General features: G+C 36.1%; 3 protein-coding genes and 1 long non-coding RNA gene across 4 annotated transcripts; 3 read left to right on the forward strand and 1 right to left on the reverse strand.

Annotated features, from left to right (window-relative positions):
* The first annotated feature begins 2,312 nt into the window (after window positions 1-2,312).
* Window positions 2,313-2,885, forward strand: LOC128921596 (uncharacterized). The gene is made up of 3 exons (XR_008471027.1): window positions 2,313-2,393; window positions 2,455-2,626; window positions 2,684-2,885. It is a non-coding gene; the product is annotated as an uncharacterized LOC128921596 (long non-coding RNA).
* A 2,434-nt stretch (window positions 2,886-5,319) lies between these two features.
* On the forward strand, window positions 5,320-9,158 carry LOC105217049 (N-acetyltransferase eco). Its single transcript, XM_011191857.3, has 4 exons — window positions 5,320-6,831; window positions 7,402-8,561; window positions 8,620-8,744; window positions 8,802-9,158. The coding sequence occupies exons 1-4, from the start codon at window positions 5,442-5,444 to the stop codon at window positions 9,001-9,003; spliced, it is 2,877 nt and encodes a 958-aa protein (XP_011190159.2). The 5' UTR covers window positions 5,320-5,441; the 3' UTR covers window positions 9,004-9,158.
* An 88-nt stretch (window positions 9,159-9,246) lies between these two features.
* Window positions 9,247-11,071, forward strand: LOC105217050 (delta-1-pyrroline-5-carboxylate dehydrogenase, mitochondrial). The gene has a single exon (XM_011191858.3). The coding sequence runs from the start codon at window positions 9,247-9,249 to the stop codon at window positions 10,915-10,917; it is 1,671 nt and encodes a 556-aa protein (XP_011190160.1). The 3' UTR covers window positions 10,918-11,071.
* Window positions 11,072-13,645: 2,574 nt separating this feature from the next.
* LOC105217051 (RNA-binding protein lark) lies at window positions 13,646-16,109 on the reverse strand. Its single transcript, XM_011191859.3, has 4 exons — window positions 15,918-16,109; window positions 14,757-15,642; window positions 14,177-14,412; window positions 13,646-14,120 (listed from the first exon to the last, which is right to left on the reverse strand). Exons 2-4 carry the CDS (start codon window positions 15,435-15,437, stop codon window positions 14,021-14,023), a joined length of 1,017 nt encoding a protein of 338 aa, XP_011190161.1. The 5' UTR covers window positions 15,438-15,642; window positions 15,918-16,109; the 3' UTR covers window positions 13,646-14,020.
* Between the last annotated feature and the right edge of the window lie 1,572 nt (window positions 16,110-17,681).

Here is a 17,681-nt window from a genome sequence, read left to right on the forward strand (position 1 = left end):
ACTCTAATATATTTCTTGGTGACACAAACAACCGTTAGGTGAACAAAACTATTATACTCTGTGCAACAGGTTGCGAGAGTATAAAAAGCTTCAGAACGCATAGTGGGAAACAAAAAATGTAAACAGAAACAGCTGATTTCTGTCCAATTATATTGATTTAAATTGAAAAATTTATTTGAATTATTTTATAACGTTAGTTTTCACAAGTATTCAATATTTGTTGCAAAATAGTTAATAATTTTACTTCAATTTCACAATAAATCCTTTACTCTTGGTCTAGATGTGAAGTTTCTGAAAGAGCGCAAATATTCCATGCTCCGAATCTAGCCCTATTTTTCATGCAAAAGGTCGTTATTTGGATGAGTGTTTGTTTTAACCGAGCCTTCTTCATTGTGGCTCCGTTGATAAGTTTGGTTTACGATTGACCGGTTATTAGCCTATCTATCCGATTTTGATGTCGAGATATCGACTGAAGCCTTTCAGGCTTGAGGCAAAGTATTTGGTTTGATTTTACAACCCCATTTACTCTATATAGATGACAAGGTTATACCGCATTTACGCGGTCGCCAGAGCCTTTCCTTTATAATATATTTAAAACTATTTTGAATGCAATTTTGATTTAGTTGGTTGTTATGTTTAGCTTCAGAAAGGTTCCTTGGAGACTATGAAATCTAAACTTTGTTCTTTATTGGCAAAAATTTGCTAAGCTGTAATCGCATGCAATATATAGAAAACAATTTCGTCAAAGTTACCCTCATTATCTTCTTCTTGACTTAAAATGCTAATATCTCGAAAACTATAAGTTTCCGGCGGCAATAATTCTATATATTCGTAATCTGGATATCCTCCTCTTTCCAACCATTCCCTTTTCAACACTGAAATCGTGGGATACAAGAATGATAGAAGGCAAGATTACGCCATTCGTTTACAGTTAGCTTTTTTGGGTTTTAATTTCCTGTTGAGTGACGCTCTCACGACCCCCAAACAAGGGAGCAAAACAAAAAAAACAAATGAAAAATTTACAAATTGCACAGTGGTACAAAACAATAAAACCAAAACAAAGAGCTGAAGTCAAGACTAGTGCTTAATTATTATTTAAAATTCTAAGTGAAAAATGTATTAACTTTAAAAAGAAGTCCGCAATGGCGGAATTAAACAACAATAGTACAAAAAAATCGTATATAAAGAGTTTTTTTTACTTTTCCAACCAACAACCCAAAATGGCGAACTTTTTGTAACAAAACATATAATTTTAATTATAAATATGCCTAATTATATTGGATCATTTTATAGATGACGATTTTAGGAATCACGTTCATTGTGATATTTTATCTGCACATTATTCAATTTGGTTCACTATGTTTCACATTTCCGTTTTCCACTTGACAATTCTTATGTTGCCTATTCCCTTTCGTGGATCGTGAGAGTGTCACTATGTCATAATCTTGTATTCTATCATTCTTGGTGGGTTACTATACTGTAGCGAAAATGGGTACCAGAAGAAACTACCCAGCAAGTCATGGGTACTGAAACTCCAACACATTCAAAGAAATTTTAATAACACCACTACATGCACACATATGCAACAAAGGGCGAAATGTTCATAAACATTTACCTCAACTCTTCTTTCGTACAGCTCCCTGAATGATAGAAAGAAACAACCAAAGTTCTCGTGTTTAAACAAATTTTGTTTTGAGCTATATCATGGCTGCTTGTGAAGTATTATTTTGCGTGTTTTATTTAAATCAGTGATCTGCATCCTAATTAAAGTTTAAATTATTGAAGCACGCATTTTTAATTATGTAAAACGTAAAATAAAAATTTTCTAAAGCCAAAATATGGAATTGAAGAGGGTGATACAGTAATACTTCATTGCATTGTCAATTCGAAGCACGCAATTGAAGCTACGCCGACAATGGTCAACATCAAGGGCGAAACCATTGAATACATAAATAATTGTTGAATATAATAATATTATCTTGCCTTAAATTCTAATTAATTTTCCACACTGAAATTTCAAACCTCATACGGTGCGTTAAAGGTACGCAACCTAATTGGTGTCACTTATGGTAACTTCCGAATCGATGGAATATGTGCTGCAAGCAAATCCAGAACTATGGATGCAAACGCTGCTACATCGAACACAAATCATTTACACACCAGATATTAGGTGTAATGTCACTTTTTTACGTGCAATTAAAGCTTTTGCTCAACACAAGCCCGGGAAGAACTGAAACGACATGGTTTAGGTGCTTTTGTAACCGTTTATCATCGCGACGTGTGTAAACTGGGTTTTGCCAATTAGCTAGAGGGCAAAGCATTTGCAGTATTTTTAGAATTACTGGCCTCTCAGTTGGCCGTGCCATTAGCAGCTAAAACTCAGAAATTACACGGTAAATTTAAGTGAATGTTTGTGATCATAGAAATTTAAAAACTTCTTTTATGTTCAATTAGGAGGACTTTTTTGATTCATTTTCACCTTGTATTCAGGAATCATAACGATGTTGTATCGCTTTACAAGGACATGGATTCACTGAAATTAGTTCAATGGAAATACTACAGCAAGAGCATGGATGTTATGACTAGAACGTTGCCCGTGCTATATTTAGAATTCGTGAAACATAAGGTAATTATTACCAACTTCAATGTTGGAAAAATTCAAATTTTACTTTATATTTTATAGAAACCCTCCTCCCAGAAATTGGATGAATCTAGTACTAGTGAAATTAACAAAAACTCCTAAAGAAACCAAAAGAGTCCTCACATAATGTGCGAAGCTTACACTTCCAGGCCGCTCGGGGTATTTGACATTTGCCACTCTTCCTCCAGCCTTTGTCAGATAGCAAAAATTGTTCAACTATTCAATACGTTTTACATATGTACGATAATACATTTATAAAGTATATATAATAATAAACACCTAAATGGCATGATATTTTTAATAAATATGAAATATAATTAATGATTTTGTTATTAAATTCTCATTTGGGATTTTGGTAGAACTAACCGAAATTAGCGGGTATAGTTTCAGGGCTTTCGTGGGTCGCAGTACTGAAAGTGCACGTGGAGTTTTGGTTCGCAGTTTTGGGTATTTCAGCCGTAATAGTACCAAGAACAGTACTGAAAGTGCACATGTAGTTTTGATTCGCTGTTTTGGGCCTTTCATCCGTGATTGTACCAAGATCATTCACAGAATTGTGCAAGAGGTATATATAAATTGTTAAATGATGAATGTAATGTGCAAGAAAGGGATGAACGATCACACGTACACAATAGTTTCGGTTACTTTGGCAATTCGCCCTTAAGAATGGCATAGAAACTTTCATTGAGAGTGCTAGTACCGCTCCCTGGCATTTCACCGAAGAATTCGCCGGTACCTGTCTTGCAGAATAGATTCAACATTCGAAATTGATAGCTTGCAAGATTTATCCAGACATCGATAATCGTAGTTGCCAGAATGTTCGAGTTGCGATGTATTGCTGGACTGCCAGCAAGACACAGTTCTAATAAGAAAGTTGTCGAGTAAAGGACAACTCTATGGAGAGAGTTGTCAAGTAAAGTGTAGCTATAATATAGAGTTGGAAAGTAGATTAATGAGTTATAAAGTGTTAAGTTGTTTGAATTAGAAATAAAGATTAATGGTAAGCCATTAAATTGTGACATTTATTTGACAATCCTGTGATCAAACTAAGAGTAGAGTTTCTGCGTAAACGACAGATTTTGGAAATCCGTTACAATACTAAAGTTCGAGTAGCGATGTATTGCTGGACTGCCAGCAAGTCACAGTTCTAATAAGAAAGTTGTCGAGTAAAGGACAACTCTATGGAGAGAGTTGTCAAGTAAAGTGTAGCTATAATATAGAGTTGGAAAGTAGATTAATGAGTTATAAAGTGTTAAGTTGTTTGAATTAGAAATAAAGATTAATGGTAAGCCATTAAATTGTGACATTTATTTGACAATCCTGTGATCAAACTAAGAGTAGAGTTTCTGCGTAAACGACAGATTTTGGAAATCCGTTACAATACTAAAGTTTCCCCATTTAAATATTTATGTGATGTTACCGCGTTTCTAAAATCCCAACTCACATATTTTTCTTAACTTACATATATTATTAACACTAAATTAAAATATTTTGAAATATGGTTAATCCTCCCTTTGATTGTCGCATTTCTTATAATTGAAAATGTGCCTCTACTATCATGTATTTATAACAGTGGGTCGGCACGAAACGAATTGTGACTTGTAGGTGAGCACTAAAGAAAAGATACCCAGTGAGAACTCTGTAACCCTCCATTTTGATAATGTTTTCCATTTTTTCAAAACACATGATTTTTCGTATTCATTTAATCATTTTAATTATTTTATTACTAAAACAAATATGTTAGATCATAAAAGTCTTAACTTTACTGTCTTTAAACAGTAAGGCATTTCGCGCAGGTCACTTGACGTTTGATATTGCGCTCTCACTTACAGTGAGACGAGAGTTGTACATCTCTTTATCTCTGGACTGAACGATAGAGCGTAAGCGTACGTGTGATCTGACTCGGCATAATTGTGCCAAGCATTGTCGACCACTGAGTTATAGCTTAAACATTACCATAATTTTATTAGGATAGATAGGGAAATGTCTAGTATCAACATCATATGGCGTCTGCTACATGTTCAGTATTTATCGTGATATTTCTTGTATCGCCTTTATATTTATTGATCGTTTATCAAGCAATATTGATGGATCTCGATCCATATCACAAAATATTTAAATATTTTAAAATCGATATCGCGGATCGTGGATCGCGAGATAATTATTGAACGTGTAGCACATTTTGTGATTTACAAATCCGAATTGGTGAAAGACAATAGTGCCAAAGTTTTAAAATCAACTTTATTCTAATAAAATGAAAATGAATTATAATGTTTGCAGTAGAATCTTTGCCAGAGCTATTCAACTCATCTGTCAAAGGATTTTTAGATAACGTCCAAATATTGGATGCATATAATGAAATGCTGTGGGATCAAAAACAAAAGCCAAACATGATTTTCTTCGGGTTTCTTCCGAAATTTAAAAAAAAATATACGAAAAAATCAACAAATACATTTTTAAAGTAGTTTTTCTTATGAAAATACAACTAGCATCGTATAAATATTCACGGAATATGCATTGAACGTCTAGCAGTCGCGAAATATTCACCCGCAATCCATCAATATTCAATATAGATCGCGATCCTAATATCACGTTAAATATTGAACGTGTAACAGACCCCTATAACCTAGAATAAATCTGTAGTCAAAATTAACAATCGGTCTATCGGAATGCAACCATGTTATTATTGTTTTTAAGTTATAAGTATGTCAAACTCAATTGGCGCGTTTCTGTTGTGTTAATATTTCTGATAGAAAAGCAATTTCTAATGTTCACATGTTTTTAAACTTAATCTGTATAAATGGAAACTCCAAAGAGTTTAAGAAAACCACGTACTACACGTAATCCAACACCAAGATTATCGGAGAGAAAGAAAAGTTTATTTTCCGATGGCGAAATTAAAGTGGCGGGAAATGATATGTTGGAAGGAATTGAACTACTAGATTCTTCACATATAAGCGAAAATAACAACATAAATACAAGGAGTAGGCGTAATATTGAAAAGCTTTTAGATTCAAATCATAAATCAAGTACCATAAGTTTCCTTAACGATGCTCTTATTGATACTGAAAAACCTGTGCGTACGTCACCTTTACGCAGAAGTCCTCGTACCAAATGTGTTAAAATTAATTTGCAGAACATTGCCTTAAAGATTCCAAGTGGTAAAGAAAATGCACCAAATACTGATCAAGCGGATTGTTCTGATGAGCAGCTGCAAAAAATGTTTAAATCCTCAATGACGATAACCTGTAATAGTACTCCGGAAATAATAAATGGGTGCCCGGTACTACGGTCCGAAGCACACAAACGCTCTCATGAATCAACCGAAGAAAACTTGGGATTAAGTCCTCACAAAAAAACTCAAAAAATTTCATCATATGACGAAGTATCTGCCACAATTTCAACAACAAAATTTTATTCTACATCCCGTCCAACAAATCTATGTTCGGAAGTTCAAAAAAATATGTCTGCCGTGATAAAATCACCACCACTAACTAGTAAAAATATTTCTCCCCGAACTCGTAGTCGGCGGAGTTTCGGACAAATAAATATTAACAAAGGAGTGAAACACAAAATTAGACGACCGGTACGAACTATTGTATCGGGAAAAAGTAGCGTTCGAGGTTCACTCTCTTCTGTAGATATTGATACGATATTAAAAAATGTACGCAACGAAAATCTAAAGAATCGCATCGCCTCTAAAAGAGTGGAGCGACAAAATATAGAAAAGATCCATAATATTTTCCGTTCATGTAAGAACCCAATTGAGATGGCTCGGCCCCTCACAGTTATATCAGGAATAGATGATACTAACAATAATATATCTGAATATGTTTTGTCAACAAGTAAAAACGATCAAGAAATTCAAATGGTTGAAGACATTGATACAGATTTTTCAGACATCGATAGTAATTTTGATGAATATGAAGAAATATCAAATGCAGAGGAAATTATTCCTTTAATTTCGCATGAACCAGCCACGATAGAAGCCGCTATTGTTGGAAACGATTCTCTGTCCGAGACAGCTTCTGTTCCAACGAAAAAAAAGTTTTTCAAATCAGGTCGAAGTAACAATACGCCTAAAGAAATTCGTATTACAGATAATATTAGAGCTTCTGTTTGCAATGGTAAATTATCTTTGATACAAGAAGAAAAGAAAATAAAAAAGAAACCAAAAAGAAGAACGTCAAGTAAGTTCCCTTTTAATATTAATATTGCACTCTATATATACAGTGGAACTTCTCTAACTCAAATCACCATAATCCACAAAAAAAAATCGATTTAGAGAGACTTCGAGTTATAGAATATTTTCATCTTCAAAAAGCTGTAAAATATAGATTTACCACAGTTTTAGTTATTTACTTCGGAACATGTTGTATTTAAATATATTAAAACATGTATTTTGTAATTTTGTTTGTTGCAGTTTGCTATTGTTGGCTCTTGATGTCTGTAATAAGTGTATATCATATTCTTTGTTCGCCTCCATGCGAATATAGGGACTCCTTTAAAATTGTTCCTTGATAGTAGAAAGTTCGATTTATGGAAGGAAATTTGTTTGAAATTTGCCTTTAATTGCCAATTTAAGAGTTCGAGTTATGTAGAATATTGAGTTATGGAAGCAAATTTGTATGAAATTTGATTTCTAAACGGTCTTTTCAATTCAAATGTTTGAGTTATGGAGATCTTCGATTTATAGAAGTTTGAGTGATGGAAGTTCCACTGTATATATAAATATGTACATATATATATTTAAATTTCAGCTACTTATGATATATCCGATGAGCAAGCAACTGTTGAAGCGATTTTAAAAAATTTAGATGACACGGCCTATGGGGATATGGACGAAGATTCTAAAGGCATTGTCGCTAATCAATCTATTTGTGAACAGACAGTTTTACCGAATCATTCATTGCAAACTCCTGACATGCAGCTTTCTACTGATTTGGATTATTTACAGTTTCGTAGACGGCTTCCGTACAATACGACTGATCCATCAGTAATAGAACAACAACATTTGTTACTTGATTTTCTAATTAATAACAATATGTGCACAGAAGAAAACTTTACTATCTTCATAGCAGATCCAGACAACCATAAAGAAGAGGCTGCAAAAATTGTTGACCAAGTATTTGTATTGGTAAATGAGCAAGAATACTTTCGTCAACGTCTGCCCTATAATACCAATGACCCTGAAGTGGAAGGGCAACAACATCGAATGCTGGACTTTCTAATTGAAAATAATATATGTACGGAAGAAACGTTTGATATTTTTATTGCAAATTACAATCAGAGACGTAAAGAGGCAGATGAAATAATGCAAACATTACAGAAAACAGAAAAAGAAAATGTCTCGTTAACCCCTTTACAAGACGTCGATACTGACGTGAAATTACAGAGCAATATTTCCGAAACTTCAAAACCTTCGGATAAAACGGAAGGTTCTGTTCAACAACGTGATGACGAACCTCGATTGCCTTTACCTCGGTCTAGCGAAAGCGACAAGCGTAAGCTTTTCCCAATATTTTATTCAAATCCATGGAAACCATTACAACAACAATCTAAACGAGACTTTTCACGAACTTTGAATTTGGGCCGGGGAGCTAATCAATACCAAATCGATGCAGGACAAAGATACTTTGGTACTCACCAATGTAAACAATGTGGTCTGGTTTACAGCATTCATGAAGCCGAGGAAGAAAAACTGCACCGGGACTATCATGCATCTTTGCATTTACTGCGATTCAAGGGTTGGATCGATGAAGATATCGTAGCTATCTACCCCGAATGGGGTGCTGATGGCCGTATTTTGCGAATCACAGAATCCTCACACAATAGACGGCATGAACGTTTAGCTGATGTATTGAAAATTGTCGATAAGGAACTGGGATTTGCCTCCTATGTTATCCCATCAACTTTTATTGTATGTTTGTCTTTACTTAATTTTCCAGCTCGTATTGATATGTACGTTTTTATTATAGGCGTATTTGGCTGTCCGTAAATACCAAATTGTTGGTCTTTGTTTAGTTGTACCCCTCGAAAAAGCTAACAAATATATTAAAGTAGATGGGATCGACTGTTGCACTGAAGAAGAATATCCTGCCAAGTAAGTAAAATAAAAAATTTTAGCACTTCAAATATATACTCCATATTCCAAATTTAGATGCGGTATATCTCGTATATGGGTTTCCCCATTACATAGGCGGCTACATATAGCAACAAAACTAATAAACGCGGTCCAGCAAAACACCATATTTGGAGAGGAAATTCCATTGGATTTGATAGCATTCAGTGCCCCAACTGAAGCTGGACGAAAACTCGCGCAGAAAGTGACACAAACAGATAATTTCTTGGTGTACCAGTGAAAATAAGCATGGTCAAGATATTGGAAGAATTTGAATCTATAGCTGTGGTTGTATAATTTAATTGTGCAGCCTATATTTTTACCATGCATAGCAATATTTTGTTAATATGTTTGAAGCTGAGTTTTTTCCGTTATATAAAAATATTTTAGTTTCAATTTTTCGAAATTGCTTTATTTTGTATAATTTAATTTTTAATAAATGGTTTTTAATTAATTAGGTATCAACTAAAATGATTAAAGTGAGATGAGTCACATTTTGAGTATTCATTCTAATAGTGGCAGCTTTATGTGCAACCGTGCCATGGTGAATTTAGCAGGCAAACGATTTTTTAAAAACATGATGGACTACAAAGCAAATTCTATGGATAGCAAAGCACTATTTGAAGCCTTAGATACTGTGCAAAAAACAGCCTTCCGCGTACCAATAAATATTGGCGAAAATACTCTTGTTGGTAGCGACGAGCAGCGTCAAGTACATCCGCACAATCATAGGCGTACGCTTGTAAAATTTTACTACGCCAATACTCAACAGATTAAGCTTGGTATTGAAACAGCATTGTGTAGTAAAAAACATTGGCAGAATACTAATCTGTCAGAAAGGGCCGAAATCTGGCGTAAATGTGCTGACATTATCGCTGAAGAAGATCATCATATGTTGAATGCTGCGATAATTTTGGGACAAGCTAAAACCCCGGAAGAAGCTGAGAAAGACACTTTCCAGTTAATTAATTTGTTGCGAAAAAGTGCCGATTATATACTACGTCTATCCCAAATTAATCTAAGCAATAGCAATCCTGAGCGAATCAAAACAACATACTTCCAGCGGCCACTCAACGGATTCGTTTCAGCTATTTCACCGTTCAATCATAACAACTTCTCTGCTCATCTTGCATTAAGCCCCGCCCTAATGGGAAACTGTGTGCTTTGGAAGCCTTCTAGTAATAGTATATATTCTGATTACTTAATTTGGAAAGCTGCAAAGAAAGCAGGTATGCCCCCAGGTGTGCTAAACTTCATACCTTGTAATGGCAACTTATTCGTGGACGTAATTACCAAATCGCCTTATTTTGGTGGCCTCAATTTTGCCGGTAGGACGTCAAATTTTCATAACATATTTAATGTTGCTTATCTGCGACTAAAACATTTTAAAAGTTTACCACGTATGGTGGCCGAATGCAGTACGAAAAACTTCCATTTTGTCCACGAAAGTGCGGATGTGCATGTTGTAGCAGAGGCTACTATCCAAGCAGCCTTTGAATATTCTGGACAAAAATGTTCAGCATGTTCGTGCATTTACGTGCCAGAAACGTTATGGGTCCAATTAAAGCCTTTATTATTAGACCATATATCACGTGTCAAGGTAGGAGACCCATGCGATTTCACATCAGCAACGTCGGCCGTCATCAGCGAAATTGCTTATGAGCGCATAATAAAATATATTAGAAAAGCCAGTGACAATTCCAAATCTAAAATTATATATGGTGGGAATTATTGCAAATCTCATGGTTACTTTATAGAACCAACAGTGGTGGTTTGCAACGACCCTTTGGATCCCTTAATGACCCAAGATATTTGCGGACCAGTGCTAAGTGTATATCTATATAAAAATAACGACTTAGATAAGATTGTTAGCTTGTTAATAAAAGAGTCTACATATGCCTATACAGCGTCAGTATTTGCGGATTTGAAAAATGCTCATGAACTGATTGAGCGGTTAAGCTCGGTATCAAATAATTTTTATATCAATGGAAGTTGTTCGGGCAATATTATGGGGCACCCTCGATTCAGTGGAACCCGTCTTTCTGGTACTAATGATCACAAAAGTTCAAAATTCTATTTTATGCGTTGGACATGTCAACAATTAATTGAAGAGTCTATCGATACTAAATCAAAGACAGATAAAAAACCATTATGAGCGTACTTGAGATGAGATTGTTTATTAATTTCTTATTTATTTTTATTTAATTAGCAACTCGAGCATACACATTAATTTACGCAAATTTAAATAAATTCTATTATGGACTTCAATATTCGAACTAGTAATAATAAATATGTACATAAATATGCTACTTATCTTATTTCTGTCTTAATAAGTGTTGTGAAGAAACTATGCAGTTTACATAGGTCTCAAGCTCTTTCACTATTGGGAATTGGAGAAACGTCGCTACTTCCCTAAATGTTGTTTTCCACAAATCGATTACCCGGGTTAATTTCGAAAAACTGTCCAATTTCGTGTATTTTGTATTTATGGCGATATTTTGATTTATTTATGACGATTAAAAATAATAACTTTAAAACAATCAGCATTGAACTCTAAAACCTTTCTTTTTTTACAATTTTTTAATTAATTGACTATCGTGAAATAACTAGATTCCTGTGCAACATTAGCCAATTTTACATACCAATACAGAAAGATTTATGAAAACATTAGTTTTATAAAAGATTAAAAATTAACGTGTTTAAATGAATGAGCAAGTCCTTAAAGTACATCTGCTTAAAGACCATTTTGAAGCGATCAGACCATAGGGACTTCAATATGCGATCAGACCGTAGGGAAATATATTTTAGAAGAGTTGCAATAAGGTTTTTAAGGCCATGCGGAAACCTTTTGCTTGAAGGTGATTAACTCTGTGGGTTTTCGGATCGGTAAATGGATCTGAAAAATATCGCAACCATTTTTTCATAATAAAGTTAAAAACTTCCTTAGAAAGTTTAATAGGGCTCTGAGGACAAATTGAGCAACACCTTGCAGCAGTGTTGCTCTCTATCCTTTTGATCCGCGCTAGCTTTGAGCCTAACCCGGATCCAAGGGAATATTTCTGCTGCATATGCACCAAAAGGCTTCATCCAATCGGTTGCTGCCAACGCACAACCGCCTCTACGACATTACAATTAGCTCCAAGTTTACGCACTCCGTCGCCACTCATAGCGAGTAGCCAAGATAGGACCTTAATGATCCTCCGGAGCTCCAGGCAGCATGACTCCCAGTCTGATCAGACCCATCCCCAGCCTTCTACTCGTTCCAATCCTGGTACGAGGAGTACAACGCAACTCCTGGTCACTCATATCGTCTGTTCGTGTGTCAGACCGTAATACGTCGGAACGTCACATCGTAAGTGGAGTGATTCATTCGTTGCCCTATGCTGCAGGAGTCCGGCCCCGCAACAACCTCAAACGGAGTCGCCAAACAACACCCGAATGCGAAAATTTCCTCTACGTGTTTTGCAGCAGCAACAATCAACACCTGTACATCACTCCCTCACACCCAAGAGCAAACGAACCTTCTACAATTTAACTGCAACGGACTCCAGATTAAGATCGAGGAGATAGTTGAGTTAATGAGTCGGGAAGGCGTATTGATAGCTGCTGTCCAAGAAACCAAGCTAAATGGCCGTTCAGATCTTCTGAGCTGTGCCGGTTTCAACGTTAAGGATGGCGATCGAGACAATGGTGGTGGCTTAGCATTCATCTTGCACAACACAGTGCAGTATCCTCTAATCGATGGAGACATCGATCGAAGGGATACTGTCCTAGAATGTCAGGGCAGAGTTATCCGGTCAGGCGCTGTCGAGCTCGAAATATTTAATATATACATCCAGTTACATGTTGCCCAACAGGATATCACCCGAACATGGTGCGCTGCTTCGTGGTGACAATCTGCCTATAATTGTCTCGATCGAAAAACCTCCTGACTTTATTTCTGTGAACAACCGTACCTTCGTTAACTTCAGAAAGGCTAGCTGGGTCGGCTTTACAGAATTTACTGAGAACACCTTCAATGCACTGCCAATTCCTACGGACGTATTCGCAGGCGAACGTCATTACCGCAAGGCGATCGAAGCTGCTACTGCTCGCTTCATTCCTGCTGGACGCATTGCGGACTTCCCAGCCCAAACTTCCCAACGAAAGTCGCAGTTTTAGCCAACGAGCGCGATGCCTTATGCCATGTCCATCCCTGTTAACCCCCTCTAAAGGATCTCAATTTGGAGATTCGCTGAACGGTAAATCAATATAATCGGACGAAGTGGGCAGAGCACCAGAAGTCTTGTAATCTTTCCACTGGAGTGGGTAAGCTCATTGGCCCTGACGGTATAAACATGCTGATGCTGAAACACCTTGGCTCGGCGGGTTTAAACTATCTCACCAGGGGCCTAACACTCTCCCCTACCAAATCGACAGCGAACCTATTAACTTATTGGACAACCTGAACATTTCAGTCGATGGTATTAAAATTCGGACGGTTAATAACCTTAAAATTTTCGGTGTTACATTGGATAGCCTCCTTCACTCTCCACACGACCGGGATTGTAACCAAGGAACAGAGCCGCAACAATATCCTAAGTCGCTAGCTGTCAGCACCTGAGGAAAAGGCAAAGAAACGTTTTTGGCGACTTACCAGGCAATCGGTCGCACGGGCATAAATGACGTAGCCCCAATATGGTCCCCTAGATGCAGAAGGACGCAGATGAAGAAGCTTTTAGACCTGTCAAAATACCGCCCTCCGGACAGCCACAGGTTGGCTCTTGATGTCTCCGGTCGAGCACCTTCACAATGAGGCCCGTATGCTACCTATAAAGGAACATAACGTAATGCTTACCAAACAGTTTCTGTTGGGATGCTTTCGCAGAAATCAAGAATAAAAGTTTGTAATTATTTCAATGTGTTTATTGATGGAGCCAGAAATAGTACAATATTTTTAGAATGTTTTTGCAATTGCTTTATCAATGACTGCTATTTAGTTATTTTAGAATCATGTATTTAATACGTTGCATGTTATTACGTTGTGATTATACATAAACGTAAAGTAAACAAAAACGAGTAACTTAATTGTGTTTCAAATTGTAAATATTATACAATGTGGTTTGAAAATCATTAAATTGATTTAAATATTGAAAAATTAAATATGTGTTTAATAATAGTACATCTAATTGAATTGTCATTTGACTGTGAACTGTATGTGTTTATCCCTAACACAAACTGCCGCTCATATAAGTCATGCGGCCGAAGTAAAGTTCATCTCAGTACGGTGCATAGCGACGGCCAGGCGGTGATGGTCCGCGCATTCCCCTAGAGGAAATCATTCTATCATCAAATGAATCTCGACTGAAATCTTCATATCTGTAAAATGAAGAAATTAGTAAATTGACTACCATTCGATTAAAAGTACAATTTACCCATAGCGGCTAAGACCATTGCTGCTCCGAGGTGGTGGAGACCGACGACTAAACATTGAGTCGTAACCACGGGACAAACTGCTTCCCCTTATACTGCCACTTAGCGGTGGGGGAAGAGGCATGGGTTCTCGACGAGACAGGGGTGGAGGAGGGAAATCACGCATTCTGGAGCTTTGATAACGCCTCTCGAATAAGTCGCGAGTATCTTCAAACCTACGATCATAGTAATCATAATCCTGAAACAGCAACAATCATTATTAGTCAAATTAAATGCTAATATTTTTTATTAAGTTTCGAATATAATCAAACAATTCATTCCATATATTATTTACTTATTTTAAATATAAAATTATTCTTGCTATTCTGAATTCTAAAATAAATCTTAAACGCATTCTATAATGACGATGAAAGATTAAAATTTGAATGTATTCAACTCAAAATATTTTAATAAAGTGTAGTACACGATAAAATAGTTTTCTATTATCTTTAGGTAATAATGTAAGTTATATAGGAGGATAAATATGAAATATCCTCATTAATAGTGTTCTTAGACTTATTTTGTTATTAATACAAAATTTACCCTAAAGCCATCCATGATCCTGTCACGTAAGAATGGTGGTGGTGGTGGTGGTGGAGGATACGGATCACGACCGTACATTCGGTCTCTATAGCCGCCGGCACTTAAACCGCGATCACCGCCGTATAATCGTGGACATTCTTTAGACCAATGGCCGGAACGACCGCAACGATAGCACTGCTCCGGATCACCCATGCCAGGTTTAGGGCGAACACGGCTAGTAGAAACTTGGACTTTAAGTGGTTGACCGTCAACGACGCGACCATTCAACTCCTTGATGACTTCTTGCACGTCACCGATGCAGTCCAAGTGGACGAAACCGTAGTTACGAACGATGTCACACTCGACGACGGTTCCATATTTTTGAAATAATTCGCGCACCTCGGGTGCTCGCGTTTTATCCGTTAAATTTCCCACGAAGATTTTCGTTGTTGGCGTATTAGGAGCGCGACGGCTTTTTGCCGCTTCCACTTTTATAGCATTATCATTCAAAACGTACCCGTTCAAATTTTGGATAGCGTCGCGTCCCTGCTGTTCTGTTTCCATATGAACAAAGCCATAATTTTTCACGACATCACATTCCACAACGGTACCGTATTTCTCAAATAATGGTCGCAGTTCAGTAGCCTGCGTCTTTTCATCAAGATTCCCTATAAATAATTTGAAAGTGCCTGCTCCGGGCATTTCAACTGCTGTTCGTATGTAACTTGAGTTTTTGTGTTGAAATTATCTGCTCCTTGTAAAAGGAGATCTATACGAAAACGTTAGGATTGTTAAGTTAATTTGGTCTGACCGGAACGGGCCGGGCGCGGCGAAACGGTGGACTTTCGGTTAAACAGCTACAAGCGAGTGTTGTCGGAACGGATGCGGTTTTATTTTCCCCGAGATTCTACATTATTAAATTAAATGTGTTTTGTATTATTTAAAATAACCGATAACTTTTAATAAATTCTTAATATGAATCTACAAACCAATAAGGTATTTAACGAAAACGAAACGTTAAAACACGAGACGTAACAGATTTTTCATAACACGAAGATTAACGCAATTATTTACAAATACTTTCTACAATAATTACTGCACACGTTGGATACTCAAAGATGGCGGCTAAATAATTTCAGTATACACATACGTAGACTATTATAATAAATAATTCTCACTTACCTTAAACTTAATAATATAAGTTCATATTAAAAAAGATATTCGACATTAACTTCAATCTATTTATTTCAGAGACATATATTGTCGAAAATAAAATCAGTACACCACTATCACTACAATATTACATTTACTACGAAAATTTTCTTCGGGAAGCCAACGATGTACAAGCCATTCGGTTTTTGATAACTTACTATCGATAACAATTATGTTCAAAATTTGGGGACCATTTCGAGATGACAAAGATTTTGTCTTGACAATTTTTTTGTGTTGATATGCATATGGTCTATTTCCAATATTCCATCGGCTTATGTATGCGACTGATGTTTTCATACTTTTTTCGCATGTAAATATTAATTTTAGTGTGAGATACAAAACAAAATGTCAAAAATTTCTAGAGAGACTTAAAAATAGTAAATTAATATATGTCAGCTTATGTACATGAAAATGGTTATAGATTAGACGGTTAGTCGGAAAAAATTTGTTACGGTAGAGATGCCAAAAGAAATTTATTACAAATAAATAAAATTAAATAAATATTCTCAACTTTTATGCCCTGGGATGTGTTAACACATCCACCTTTATATCATTGTGTATTAACTGTTGTTAAAGCTCATTTTCTTCGCAGCAATATAAAGTTTTTGTTAAAAATAATATTTCTTTATTTATTAATTGTTTATAGTTTAAATTTTCCTTCTTTTGTTTAAATCATTGTATTCTATCTGTCTTACAAAAACAAATAAACAAATTAAAATCTTTAGGCAGATAGGTGAGTTGATAATATCAAACCTTATATATGTATATACTAAACATAAAATGTTTTGTTAGAATATACTTTTATCTTTTTATTATCCTTTTCTTACGTATGTGTTTGCAAACTTCGGAGGAAAAACTGAAGCTTAATCTGAATACCACCCATATACTCCCATATAGGAAGGTGGCTATACTTGGTATGGGTGCGGGGAATCCTACCAGCAGTTCTTCAAGACATACAACGGCAATCGCTCATCAGTCGTACATTACAAATTCGACGTATGATGGAAGAAGCACTCGTAGTCCTTTGTGTCAGGAAGTAACAAAAATCATGCACCTAGAAATACAACAGGAAATATGCTACAACAACAGATATTATTGAAACGAATTTAATTGCAAAACTAAGACAAAACAATAATTTTGACATTCTTATTATTTAACAGAGTTGGTATTAATACTTCCCATGCTTATAAGGTTTGTTCTACGAATATAGATATTTTACTTATTTCTAATCAACTTTAAATATTTTTTAGGCATCGGATGATGTACTACAAATAACATCGGACTTTTGGAGTAGCACTTTTAACACTTATTTTCGACGTGCTAAACACAGTGCCTCCTATGATGCTCTTGGATCTACACAATGGATAATTAACAGAGCCCTAAAACCAACATTGAGGCGCCGAAGTTGTTCATCTTGCTTCTGATTTGATTATGGAGGCATTATTAGGCTGAACTTACAATTTATCATTTTCAATATTATGATTGTTAATTTATAAATTTTGAACGCTCGCAATGTATGTGATTGACGTTCAACCGTTTAGCCGGTTATAGCCGAATCGATGAGAGCGCGCCACTCCTCTCTTTCCTTCGCAGTTCATCGCCAGTTGGAGATTCCAAGTCGCTCTCCACCTGGTCCCTCCAACGGAGTGGAGGCCTTCCCCTTTCTCGGCTTCCTCCGGCGGGTACTGCATCGAACACTTTCAGAACTGGAGTGTTTTCGTCCATTCGGACAAC

Source organism: Zeugodacus cucurbitae, chromosome 4 (assembly GCF_028554725.1).
Source record: "Zeugodacus cucurbitae isolate PBARC_wt_2022May chromosome 4, idZeuCucr1.2, whole genome shotgun sequence".
Classification (NCBI taxonomy): domain Eukaryota; kingdom Metazoa; phylum Arthropoda; class Insecta; order Diptera; family Tephritidae; genus Zeugodacus; species Zeugodacus cucurbitae.